This window comes from Nyctibius grandis, chromosome 30 (genome assembly GCF_013368605.1).
Source record: "Nyctibius grandis isolate bNycGra1 chromosome 30, bNycGra1.pri, whole genome shotgun sequence".
Classification (NCBI taxonomy): domain Eukaryota; kingdom Metazoa; phylum Chordata; class Aves; order Nyctibiiformes; family Nyctibiidae; genus Nyctibius; species Nyctibius grandis.
Genome location: NC_090687.1, coordinates 385,218 through 398,875, shown reverse-complemented (window position 1 = coordinate 398,875; position 13,658 = coordinate 385,218). Strand labels below are relative to the sequence as shown.

Here is a 13,658-nt window from a genome sequence, read left to right as displayed (position 1 = left end):
CTCGGCGTGATGGGCAGGGGGTCAACCAATGGCGGGGCGGGGCGGGCCCGCCGGCGCTACCTGCGGCGCAGGCAGCGAGGCGGAGCGCCGCGCGCGGGGCTGCGGAGCCGAGCCCGCCGTCTGCCACCATGTTCCAGGGCCCCGAGGCCGACTCGGCCAAGCCCAGCTCCAGGTGGCGCAGCGGGGGTGGGCTGGCGGTGCGGGGGGGAAGGGGGAGAGCCGTGCGGCGGCGCGGACCCCCGCGGGGCTTTGTTCGGGGCTCGGGAGAGGTGCGGGCTCTGAGGAGCGCGCTGAGGGCCGGGAGGCAGAGGGGGCGGAGGGAGGGTGTTCGCGGGGGAGGCGAGGCGCTGAGCGGGGCTCCGGCTGAGGCGCGGTGCTGCGGGGCGGGAGGCAGATGGCGGGGGCTCTGGCTGAGGGGAACGGGCCTCTACTGAGGGGCCTCTCCGGCCGCGGCGGGCGGGAACGCCGCCCCTCATGGCCTCCGGGGGCGGCGGGGGCAGGAGGTGAGCCCAGGGCGGCGGCGCTCGCCGCCTCCCCGATGGCTTTGCCGTGCCTCAGTTTACCTCTCCCGCTCCGCGGGGCTTGGGGGGGAGGGGCGGTGGCGGTGCGGGGAGCGGCGCCGCGCTGCGCTCCCGGTGTGGGCCCGCCTTGGGCTGGCGGCCTCGCCTGGGGCGGGCGGAGGGAGAGCGGCGGGGCCGGGCCCCGCGGGGCTGCAGCGCTCGGCGCCCGGCCCCGGCCCGCCGGGGGTTACCGGGCTGGAGAGGGATTCCCGTGCGGGAGGAAGGGCCTGGCGCTGTGGAGGCCTCCTTCCCCCTTGTACCTCCCCTGGGAGGGAGCAGGGCCTGGTTCCGCTCTGGGGCTTTGCGGGGATCCAACACAAACGCCTGCATGAGCAGATGTTAGCTTGTTTCCGCCTTATGAAGTTGAAATGTATTGTTATACTTGGACGAGGGCACATATCCTAATGACTTGGAGCTGGAGTGATTAATCCGTCTGCGAGGTAATCATGTGCTCGGAGGGGAAGGGAAGTGTTTCGAAATTGTGTCAGGATGCTTCACGTTGGCCTTTTATTCCAGTCACTCTGAGCTGTGACCTGGTTTTAAAAGACTTCTGAGGACGCTCTGCCCTCAGTGTAGACTCTGAGGAGCTTCTGTTATCGTAATTTTGAAACCATGTTTAACCCATAAATTGGGTTTCTGGATAGAGCCTGGAATGCAGACCATCGTAACTTTTTAGTTAACATAAGTAAAGGTGCTCTTGTTATGGCTTTTTCTCTGGCATTGAGGCAGAGCGTGTTTTCACTCTTTTTTTGAGAACAAACTGTAGCAGCACACACGACTGTGTAAGCAGAGCCGGCACAACGAGCATGAGTACTGCAGTGTGTTACGTTACTGGGTGTTTATGGAGCGGTCTCGGAGATGGTGGCCGTTTGACATACGGCCTATGCCATCAAAAGCAAAAGTACATGGTTTAAGGACACTTTTTCCAGAGCTTATTCGATTAATTCCCTAAACAAAACTTTATTTGATGATAATGCAAATCCTTTCGCAGTTCTTGATGTGTAGAAGTTTCTCTAATTAAAACTCAGCCTGATTCAAAATCCCTGCAGCAACCATCAACAGCTGTGAAAGTGGAAAAAATAACTCTTCCTAATGTGAGAATCTTTGCAAGGAAATTATAAACAAATGCTTTGCATTTTGAGAACTTCATAATACAGGGGTATTCCTGTTAGAAATAAATGATGCTAAAAGTATTTTAAATGAAAGCTTCCGCTTAGATAATTGCCCAGTGAGATGTATCTCTAGCGATCCAGTTGTGTGTAGTGATATAGCAAACAACTAGTTTGATGAATCAGATTAACTGCCTGGTTTTATTTTAGTCAATTTTAATAGTGACACTTTGTATTTTTAAAGAAGTTCTGCTTTTCCAAAATAAGCCAAGGAATTGCACATCTACGAGTTGCTGTTGCTCTGAAAGCAAAGCGGGACAGGATTGTATCGTTCTGCTGTTGGTGCACACTGTAGGCATTGCTTTTATGTACCCTCCATTCACCTAGGGTATGAACAGTTTCACAGCTACTGTACAGAGCTGGAAATGTTAAATGTAGCCATCTGGGAAATGTAACACACATGTTCCCCTCCTCCCTGTCAGTGTTACTGCAGAATATTGCAGAGCTTTCAGATCAGGAGCATAACTTAACAAAGCTCGCTGTTTGTGTATAAGGTGAGTGAGCTGTTTAATGAGCCAGGAATTTGTATTGATCCAACAGCAGGAGTGTCCCCAGGAACTTTCTGGTCTCTGCTTTAGAGCCTGGTGTTCCAAACCTTAACACCTGCTTTCTGCTAGTAACCTTAGTGATGGTCTCTTATCTATACTTCTACTCTCCCCTTCTACCTGCTTTATTAGAACAGCCTGAAAACTGAACATGTTCAGGCAGAATTAAAAAATAACAACCATATTTATTTATATAGCCAGTGTCTTAAAATAATGGATAAGTCTTGGCACCTCTTCCATAGGTCGGCTGAAAGGTTTAATGAGGAAAGGGCATTCAAATTCAAGTGTGTTAGAACATAGGAAAAAAAGGCCACAAGAACTAATTAAAATTCTCCAAGCCTGCCAGAAGAGAACAAAGCAATTAGTAGAGGCTTTTAAACTTACAGGGCAGGGTTCTTAATTTAGCTGTTCTAGATGAATTGACAGTTCTAGTCTACTGGAGGGAAGGGGGAGAAGAGACAGATTTAGATTGCACAGAAAACAAAGGACTTTGTTCATTACTGTGTAAAAGAATAAAACCACACCTTCCCTGCCCCCTCCCAGAGGGAGAAAGAAGAGTGAACTTGTCTGGCTACAAGACACAAAAATATCTCTTTATGTAAACTGGCATATCACCAATAAAAACTAAAATGACTATAAAGTATAAACTAAAATTACAATAAAGTGTATGTTGTAATTCCCTGTGCTCTGTTGAAGCAGTTCATGCTGGCTTATCAAGCTTAGCACGCTGCTTTCCACTGGGAGCATCCACAGGCTAAATCCTATTTTCTTATTTGGCGTGGGAGGTCTGCACATCTCGCTCCGATCTAGAGCTCAGTGACACGGGGGTACAGGGAGGTCAGCAATGCTCTAGAGGCCACGCAGCAAGAAAACAGCTTTGGGTTCTCCCTGGTTTTTCACTGAAGTGAAGGAGCGCAAAACCCCGTCCTCTTTGCTGGCATAAGCTGGAAGACCTTGTTGCTGTTCTTCAGTGTTATTTTTGGGAATTCCTGTGAATGACTTAGTCACCTGACTTTGCATTAGTTAGAATTTTGTGGATGTGGTGTCACAGTCACTTGAAAGTTTATGGAATATTTGGAAGGTTCCTCGTGATTAGAATTTTCTGAAATTGAGGCAAATCCACTTTGTGTGTGTAGAGTCAAGACAGTCTTTTGGGTGATGCTGACAGAAAAGGTCACCTTGATGCTGATTTCAGAGTGCCTTGTGAGCACCTCCAGTGATGCCTCTGACTTATTCATCGCAACAGTAGGGTTTTCGTAGTGTGTATACTGAGCTGAAAGTGGAAGGACAATACAAGATTAATCAGCACTGGATTTCTTTTGATGCTTAATTAAGTTTGTTAACTGAATAATTGAGACCTTTAGTCTTAAAATGGGGTTTCTCTAGAATTTTTTTCTTCAACCAATCTTAAATCGAGTTGCAAGAATGAGAAGTAATTTGATTCTTATGACCGGTTGTTTTTCTTAAACCAAAAAAATCTGAATGCAGTTATTTTGTTATTCCCTCCTACACTTGTAGGCATGTGTTAAGCGAACAGCATGGTAAATGGAGTGAATCTGTAGTGTAAGAAACTCCATCTGTATAAGCTACATTTCCTTTCGGTATCTTAGAACTCGAGAAAGACTAGAAGCTTTTAAAAAAAGAGCTGAAAAGGCTGGGTAAAGTCAGAAATCACTTAAATTGTATGAGGGATACTAGCAGACCTACTTTTTTAACAGGAGCCCCTTCCCAGACTCCTCCAGTTTTTTTTTTTGATTATTCCCTTTTCTCTTCCTTCCATCTCCCAAGTTTAAGTGCTTGAACTGCCTCGTGGTTTCTGGACCATTGTGAATGATTGAAGTACATAATTTGCCTATACGACGTCTGTTTTAATAGCAGTTTTAGATCTTCTAAGATGTGTGGAAAGCCTACAGCATAGTTGTAGTCTGTTGGACACTAAATTGTAAATAAACCTTCTGCTCAGGTATGATCTTACCTGTGCAGTGGGCAAGACGGTTGTCTTGTCTACTGAAATTCTAGTTGCTCTGTCAAGCTAAAGGGCTTCATTAAATCCACAGTTGTAGTAAGGATTAAAATACTGAAGCTGGCCAGTAAAGACAATCTCTCTGAGGCTGGTTCTGACTATAGAAACTACTCCCAGACTAAAAGAGGAATTTTTTTTCTCCTTCCTCCCAAAGAGAATAGAACTGCTCTCTGCATCCTGAGATCTGAAATGCTGACCAAGCTCATTTTCTGACAGGGCAGCCAAATATCTCGGGTTTTGTGAAATTAAATCTGAGAGTTAAATTGGAGTAGATCTTGGCTCCGAGAGGGACCTCTTTATGGCTGGCAGACCCCTAACCTTGAACGGCTGGCTTCTGGCACAGATCTGTGGAGGGGGTGTGTTGTATTAATTCACTGACATTTGAGTTCTGTTCAGGTAGAGCGGGATAAAGATCTTGCAATTTATAACTGTTCTCTTCGTATAAAAATAAAGGTTATTTTGGGTCTCGGATCAAGTATTCAGATTCAGCTACTACTTCTGCTCAGCTGCTAAGATTGTGGGTCAAGTAGACAAAACTGTAAAGATTATTTTTGATACCTAGATCTTCATTGCTTTCCCTTGCTTTTTCTGTTAATTTTCCAATTAATTCCACTGATTCTACTCCCACGTAGTGGTTCAGTTTCTTTTCAGGGCAGGATGTGAAGTCTGTTGAACACGGCATAGGTATTAACTGTGGACTGACTTACTGCTCAAGGACAGGCACAACTTTTGGTCTGTTTTCAGGAAGTCAGACAATTTCTATTGTAACCTCCAATTTTTATGAGGATCTGTTTGATATAACTGTGGTGCAGAGCTTTGGTCTTAAAGGATTTGCATCTTGACCACTAAAAATTTGGCTTCCTGGCATTCCACCTTTCCATTCTAAACTCTACAGCTGCTAATATGATAACTGATGGTTGAAATGAGCAAGTTTCTTAGTAGTTATGAAATGTCTGCTTTCATTTAAAAGGTGGTGGGTTTGAATTGCATCACAGATGCAAAGATGGTACAGTTTAGCAGAAAGTCTGATTCTGTAATGGTTATTTTGAAAATACTAATCAGTCAGATGTCTTCTCTTAACCTCCTGTTGCTTCTGGAACACCGCAGACAGCATAGCCATGTGCTCTGGGGGCACTGTCATGACCGGTCCAAGTAGTGGTAGATCACATAATGATCAAGCTGCCTGACTAGGAGGCTGCCAGTATTTGTGCTGAACTTGAGAATATTTTCTTAGGACAGCTCTTGAAAAGTAGATACTTCATGGACATAGGAATTACCTGAAGTAAGTTCAAATCAGAAGAGTTATTCATAACATAGAAGGGAGAATGGGGAGGGGACATCACATATGTTGAACGCTGTAAATTTCAAACAAACTTTTGTCTCTTGCTTCTCTCATTCTGCAACGTAGGGTATTGAAGCCCCCAGGAGGAGGTTCTAGCAATCTCTTTGGGAGTACAGAAGAAGTTTCTTCTTCAAGCAGGCCACACCGTATGGCATCCAATATCTTTGGAGCATCAGAAGAACCTCAAAACATTCCAAAAAGAACAAACCCTCCAGGTAAGAGCAGCCACCTTCTTCAGCACGATTGGGCTCTGAATTGCAGCATAGAATTGGTTTTATATTCCCAAAGTGGAACACTGTGATCTGTTTGTGTGTTTTTATGTTGCATTTTTACAAGTTGAGTGGGCTTGAAGAATAAATCTATTCAGACTTATGAATATATGAATATTTATGTGATCTACATGTTCACAGACTTTTTAGTACGTCATCCAAGTCTAATTCTTTCCAAGTTGAGGTCTAGGAAATGATGAAAGGAAACTGCTTCTGTTCTAGAGCTGTGTCATCACTTAGCTGCAGTGAGTACAGCTGTGAATCTGAGATCCTCTAGTGAATTCTTGTAACAAAGGAGTTCAACTAGTATCTTCAGGCAAGCAAAAGTAAGTCTCTAGGCAGTAGGATTCTAGAAGTCCTTGAATTCTTATATATTTTTTTTTTTAAATATAGTGCGGTAACACTGAATAATCTAGAAAAAAATTCTAACAACTGCCTTGCAGGGGGAAAAGAAAGTGGTATTTTTGAGGAGTCTAGTTCTGCTCAGCCTCGTCCACGCATGAATCCACCTGGTGGGAAGACAAGTGATATCTTTGGGTCTCCTGTATCTACCAGTGTCGTGCGAGCGCACCCAAACAAGCCTAAGGTATTTGTCCTCCTTTTGCTGTCAAACCAAGAAGGCAGCAGCTCAGTGAGTCGTCTTAGTCTTGTCACAAGGCAATGCCTGTATTCTTTGTAAGATGACAGACCTGAATTATGCATAGGGTAACTTCAAATTATTCCTGAAGTCTCTTTGTGATAGCTTGTTATCTTTGGTATATCAGATCTCAGCGTGCTCTGTAGTTTGCAGTAAAACTATTAATTAGACTGTGGGTGTGTGTTCAAAAAAAAAGAGAAAAAAATGCTTTCGAAGCCTTTGGTCTTCCTTGTAAGTGAGGTACAGCTGGAGTCCTTGAAGAGGCACTGAAGCTAGATACGGAGATGATATATCTCTTTCTTCTGCAGTTTGGCAGAGGTGATCTTGATACCCACTCTGGAAAGTCAGTGAACACCACTGAGCTGCAGTTTTAAATCTTCACGTGGCCTGGCTGTGCCCTTCACCTCTCTTAAACAGACGTATTTACACTCGACATGAAAGCACTTTAGCAGGAGATTAAGCTTAAGCGATCAACAGTGAAAAAGCTAACTTGAGATCAGCTTTGAGTGTCAGGTCCAGCATGCACTTGATTCTGTGATGTCAGACAAGAGTGTGTCTTGCTATGTCAGTTGTTGTTTTCTGATTTTAAAGCTGGGATGTGTAACAGTCAGAGAGGCTTGTAGTTATGGCCAAATCTAGCGTTGGGAAAAAGGAACGGGTGTTGCCAATTTCTTTAGTTTTGTATTTAAATGCCCTGTATTCAGATTTACAGCCTGCTGCCTTACTCTAAGTAGATACTATTAAGTGAGTAGCTACTATGTTGGCAATGTTTTTGACACGTCAGATAGCATGGGAACCTAACATCCCATGAAATGCAGCTCACTGTGTTAAGGTAGTAGCAGTCTCATTATTCCTGGGACCTTAGGAAGAAGAGATTAGTCCAATTTAACTTTTTTTTTCTCCTTTTTTTCCCCTTAAATTTGAAGGTGTTGGTAGGGTGCTTTTGACTAACTTTGATGCAGACCCTGGAGTGTGTTTTGGGGGATTTGGGTCAGAAAGGAAGAGAAAAGAAAGACTGGGAGCTAGGTTTTGTCAGGAGTAGTGCTGTTGGTGTAGGAAAGGGCTTTGTTTTGTTCCTCTGTACCCCTTTAGCGGGCTGGTCTCTGATTCTTTTTAGTTGTTTTTTTAAAAAATGTAAGATTTCCTGTGAATTCCTGACTAAATGGAGGGACAACACGTTGGAAATTCCCGTGTCTTTAATTAGAGCATTGGAATTGTGGGAAATAGGGCACTGGAAAGGAGAGAGCATATTTGCAAAAATGACTGCAGGTTGAATTGTTGGGGAAATGGGCTTAAACGGTTTTGTTCATTCCCTGACTGTTGGGGTCACTGGATGCTCCCTGAAGACAGTAATGGCTGAATATAAATGGGGTGCTCCAGGGCTGCGTGTGTTCTAGTGAGTACCAGCTCCTCCTGGGTGGTAGTGGATGCTTGTCAAGAATGGTAATTCCAGACCGTTAGACCCAACTGCTTCTCATAGGAAAAGTTTTAAGCCTCTAATGAACTAATGTAGCGTCTTCGTTTGTGTTTCACTGAGTTGCCCAAGGTGTGCACCTTGACGTAACCGAGGAGTTACCTTCTACTGCTGCTGTTGGGATTATGTGACGGTGGAGGGATGCAGGGCTGCGCGCAGTGCCTGGAGCTGTTGGCTTTTACCATGATAAACGTATAAACTTAGATCAGAAACAAAGCAAACCGTTCTGAAGGATTTTGAGACAGTTATTGTTTGAGAACAATAATATACTAAGATAGTTTTTGGTTTCTTTTCAGGATCACATTGTCTTGAAAGAAGATGAAACACCAAAGAAGCTAGAAGGTCAGCAAGAGCAATTCCCTTCTCTGTTCTCTTTGAGAAGATAAGCTCTGAGGAAGAGTTTCTTAGTCTTATGTTTTTAAGAGGAAGCATAAGGCTGGTGTTTAGGATAATGTAACCGAGACATTTTCCTTCTGTTAGTCAGAAATTTAATGACTTGACTTCAGGGAAATGGTTCTCTTCCCCTGATTGAGGAGAACTGCACAGGCATCAGTCTTGATACTCTGTGTTTGTATGTACTTTGCTTGATACCATGTGTGTATGTATAGATATATACAGAATCTGTATATATAGAACAGCATCCCATCACATTGCTGCTTCGTCCCTTGCCATCTCCTTCAAGTGTACAGTCTTGGCCTTCTGTAGTTGGAAATAACAAATAGCTGACTGACAAAATGTATTCTTGCTCTGCTAGTTATTGTTAAAGAAGGATGGGAACGCTGCTTCCAAGCTCAGTATGAAAGGATTCATTGCTGTGTTGCATCTCTTAATTGCCTGAAACTGCCAAAATAATTCAGAAGGTGTATGGCTTAGCCTATTAGAAAGACTGCTGAAGGAAGAGAGGAATTGTTGCGAAAACTGAAATTCTTCCTCAGCACCTGTTTGCTTCAGGAAAACTGAACTGATATAGAGAAGCCTTGGTGTGCTGTGGGTGGGAGACACAGGAAATAATGCAGCCTACAGAACATGAGGCGCTTTGCGCACTGCAGAACAGCGAGTTGATCTAATCCCTTTTCTTTTTATTCAGCTACAGAAAATATCAAACCACAGCTGGAAGATGGAAGCGAGAAAAAAGATCTGGGCAAAGAGCGATGCAAGGAGCCAGAATCCAAGATAGACAATCATGAGCCCCGATTAGGGCCGAGGCCGCGCTCACACAACAAAGTTCTCAATCCTCCGGGGGGGAAATCCAGTATCGCGTTCTATTAGGGTCATCGGTCCGCTTTCACTAACGGAGTCTGCACAGAAACTCTTGTCTGTGGCTGTGAGGTCAGTTTATAGACTATTGTTTGTGGATAGATTCTTAGGCAGATGGATGAGGGTCATGCTCAAGGGGGTAGGAAGGATAACCTGATGATTTGGGGAGGGAGGGCTGGGGAGGGAAAGGGTACCCTGTGGAAGATGTGAGTATTGGGCTGCCTGGGTGGGTGGCAGAGGGGGACGTTAGTGTAACTTTGTGAAAGATCAGTGCTACTTTGTGGTGAGTTCATCAGACTGTCATGTTCTTAGCTAGCTAGTGGCTCAGGACATTCTTCTGGAGTCAGGCTTATCCCGTCAACACGTAAAACATTGTGAATGGCTCGGGACCTGGACGTTGTGTCGCTCTGAAGCGCAGCAGGCAGGCTATGCTTTCCTCCAGGCAAGAGGATGCAGCTTCACAGCGTGAGTTGACTTGTAGTCACTTTAATGTAAATATGTTCCACTGGAACAAGTAGTGCTGCCGTGGTTTTGAGTGTCTTCAGTCTTCGGTTCTATTTTTCTCCTTTCTTGCTTTGCAGCACATGATTGCTGATACATGGACAAAACATGCTGAAGGTTTCTTTCATACTCACAAACCATCACCTGTTAATAAATATCGTGGTCTGCCCCTCCCCAGAGCATTCGGGCCTTTCTGATGCCTTCAGTAATCTGCTGATTACTAAGGTTAGCTCTTGATGAGTGATAATATCAGCCCAACATACTGTTTCATGTAGGTGCTTCTAGAAGACTTTTATTTTAAAGTATCCTGGTTGAGTGCTTGCACATTTTCTGGCAGAGACATGGGTGCAAACAATAGCTTTATGGTGCTCTCTGAACACAAGCAACTTAAAGTGCACCATTACCATGGAGAGTACACAGAAGTGTCCAGCCAGCTTTGACCCAACCTGGACAGAAAGGCCTTAGTGTCTGCAAAGGTTTGTACTTTGTACCCTGCGGAAACCAGGACTATTCTGCTGCCTTCACCACAGTGCGTTTTTTTGTCTGTCTGTGCTCACTCTGTTAGTGAATTGTCTTTGGTCAGCCTTATGTTTGCCTTTGACTGCCTCAGATATTTGTTGGGAAGGTTGGGAGAACTCTTTGGATTCTCCCCAAACCACAGTTGTAGTTGTTTTGAGACATGCTGTAGACGATCCTAGTTGAAGAAACAAAGACTTCAGCAATACAAACCTTTTGATTGTGCTGGCTATCTTAAATCGTGTTTGGAAGACGTGCAGGTTTTGCACACACATTTGCTGGGGAGGGTAGCTCCCATCATTTGTTCTCTGAATGGACTTTCTGATCATATCTAGAGCTTTGATACATGAATGTTAACGTTAGGTGCTTACTGTTCAATGTATTTAATAGTGACTGGTTAAATTTGACATATCAAAACAGGAGTTGTTCAGGTACACCAAAGAACAAGTGGCCTTACCTGCTTATACCCGCTGCTGTTGTAGCCCAGGTGCCCTGGGAACCGCCGCTGTTCAGAGGGGACTGTCTCTGGGCCAGGTGCTAAAACCCTCGGTGATCACAGCGCTTACTAGACTGCTCGGTGCGGTTGGTGTTGGTGGTGGATGACTGCGTGAAGACTTAGTTGCCTTTTCAGATAGTGAAATATATGGGGCAGTGCTAAGGGTAGAAACAGCCACAGAAAGCAGGGATTTCAGCGCCTCTGTACCTTCCGGGTAGGTTTGAAGCTCCCTGTTATTTGGCCCCTAGGAAGGTATGACAGTGATCCTAAATGCAGCCCTGGCATGGATTGATGTTACTTCCAAACATGTATTTCCTAGCAGCTGTCCTTGAGTCTGTGCTGTCTGGCCTCTGGCTGAGTCCCAGACACATCGATCTGTTTCAGTTCCTTCTTCCAGTACATGACAGGAGTTTGAGGCTGCCACGAGGGAAAGTCAAGCCGAGGCTGCTCTCTGCATTGAAGGGTCCGGGGTAATTAATGCTGTCTGTGATACTGAGCTGAGACTTGGCATCTTTTGGTACCTGATGTGCACTGGGTACGGTGCCTGTCTTTTAAACAGCAGCTTCCAGCTAGGCCTTAAATTAGTTAAACTGTGTTCGTTTTCTTGCATTTCTTTCTTTGGAATCTAAACCATGTTTTCAACTCATCCAGTAAGATTAAGAACATTTCTCCGGGACAGAAGGGGATTGGAAATCAAACGATAAATCATGCAATTGTCAATAAACCTCTGTATTTTATTACTTCACGGTGTGCTGTAGATGTCTGCTTTTATAAATTATTTGGTAATCTAGTTCAAGGTGGATACACTGGTGGGTTTTGTTATCTGAAATTGGAAAAATTGCACAAATCTTTTCAGGCCTTCTGCAGCGGGGAGCGTGCTTTAGAGGTGTGACATCCTGCTCAAGGTTGCTCGTGAGACCAGCACCTCTGATCCCTGGGGAGGGGGAAGGGGTGGTAGCACGGGTAGGCTGTTAGATCGGTGCCTTTTTGTGGGCAGCATCCCATGGTGTTCTGTACTACACAGGGATGCTGTTATGCCCTTCAGCAGTATTGTAAATAGACTTGAATATTCAAATATTTTAAATATTTAAGTCTATTTGTAGAATAGTGTAGTAATTTCCCTTGAGCCAGGGATGTTCTTTATGTGGAGAAGTCACACCCCCACTGCTATGCTTCTGGTGAGTGCAGAAAACTCTCCTCATGTGCCAAACTGCCTTGGCTGATCGCGTGCAATAACTACAGTGACCAGGTGAGTTGGACACGGTGGCCTCTCAGCCAGGGTGTTCTACATCTGCTGCCTTCACCCCTTAATTTACAGGCTGTGATGCCCTACAGAGCCCCTCGGCCAGCACTTGTTTCTACAGCAGCTTCTGTATTTTGCACTGAGAGTTTTGCCATTTATAGTTCAGAACTCTTCTCTCGAGCACACACAGGGCTTTGGGTAGGAAGTTTAGTGTGGGAAGTTGTGAGTCACCTTGATAGGTAACATATCAGCAACAAAGGATTGTCCTTCCTTTGAACTGCCCCAACTGGTAGACTACAATATAGTTTCACTTTGCAAATCTCTGTTACCTCATTGCTTTGCCCTTAAATTGAAGGTTTGTAGCTTAAACACGTAGGACAGAATATTATCCAGGTTACTGTTTCAGTCTGGGAAGGAAAATGATCTCTGTTATGACAAGCTGAGCTTGGGAAGTGGTTCAAGGATGACTTGCATGCTTTCGTAAGTCATCTGTACAATTGTAGGCATAGCTGCTGCTTAGCTCCTAAATATGTCACCGTGCCCATCCAGTGCAAGATGGCACTGCTGTAACTGTCCCACCGCTCCCCCGTGAACCCGACTAACCCAGAGCAGTGCCTTTTCCCCTAAGGACTGCTGGCTTCCATCCCATAGCTTCTGAGCAAGCACTGTCTGGTGCTGTCCTGTTCCATCACTGTTGATAACATAACAGCCCACTTTGAACTCCTAACGGGGAAGATTAATGTCCTCTGTCGGTGTTTTAGGTAGCATTACTCTGGTTTTTTGAAGGATTTCTAGAGGTTAATCAGGCTTGGAATATCTAAAGTACATTCTTGGGGTTTGTTTAGTGAGAGAACATACCTAGTGGTGTGTGGACACAGAGTAACTGTTGTGGTACGTTCCCTGAAACATTCTCAGAGTTGCTTACGTATAATACGATCACTCTGGTGCATGGACATCCCAGTATCTTGGCTACCTGTGTGACCATGTGGTGGGGAACAGTTTCAGGCTCGCCTGTCAACAAGTGGAGCGAGCTCAGTTGTCGACTTGCATCTTCATAGTTCTGAAGCCAGGTGGCCACCCAGCATTTTTTCAAGCCCTCTGATGTGTTTCGTATAGAATTTCAGCTTGAAGCTCTGCTGAAACCCTGTATCCCTTCCCTTTGGAAAAGGTGATGGTTTAGAACGTTGTTGAGACAGTTTCCCATTGTTTTTCTTGAGGAATAAAGTAGGGTCACAACCAGGATGCTGCGCTATGCTGGACTAGAGAAAGCAAAAGGATACGGACCTCTGCGAGCAGAGGCTGCTGGTAACAGAGGGCAGGATTTAGAGAGACTCTGGCACGTGATGAGCCATTTATGTCATTACTGGTTATCAGCTGTGCAAGGAGCAGCCTGGGTGATGCTGGATTGCTGGCCAAAGACTGCTGCACAGAGCCACCCCCAACAGCCAGCAGCCCAAGCAGTATGCCCAGGCTGCCAGCCCAGTTGCTACTTACTCCTCCCTCTGAAAACATGAGTGGAAAGAGCAGTTTTTAATTATTGTGCTAAGTTTGCAGCCCTGATTATTTTTATTGTTTTATCTTGCTTCTGTGGGTGAAGATTATCCTCCCCTGAATCTGGCTTTCCCT

The 13,658-nt window shown here is 45.0% G+C and overlaps 1 protein-coding gene across 1 annotated transcript; it reads left to right on the top strand.

The window, feature by feature from the left end:
* Window positions 1-73: 73 nt before the first annotated feature.
* JPT2 (Jupiter microtubule associated homolog 2) lies at window positions 74-11,534 on the top strand. The gene is made up of 5 exons (XM_068420163.1): window positions 74-172; window positions 5,706-5,854; window positions 6,352-6,494; window positions 8,316-8,361; window positions 9,107-11,534. The coding sequence occupies exons 1-5, from the start codon at window positions 129-131 to the stop codon at window positions 9,286-9,288; spliced, it is 564 nt and encodes a 187-aa protein (XP_068276264.1). The 5' UTR covers window positions 74-128; the 3' UTR covers window positions 9,289-11,534.
* The last annotated feature ends 2,124 nt before the right edge of the window (window positions 11,535-13,658 follow it).

Coding starts and splice junctions, on each gene's coding strand:
- JPT2 (XM_068420163.1), top strand. CDS start 129: ATGTTCCAGGGCCCCGAGGCCGACTCGGCCAAGCCCAGCTCCAG. Junction 5,855..6,351: donor AAAAAGAACAAACCCTCCAG/GTAAGAGCAGCC, acceptor ACTGCCTTGCAG/GGGGAAAAGAAAGTGGTATT. Junction 6,495..8,315: donor CGCACCCAAACAAGCCTAAG/GTATTTGTCCTC, acceptor GTTTCTTTTCAG/GATCACATTGTCTTGAAAGA.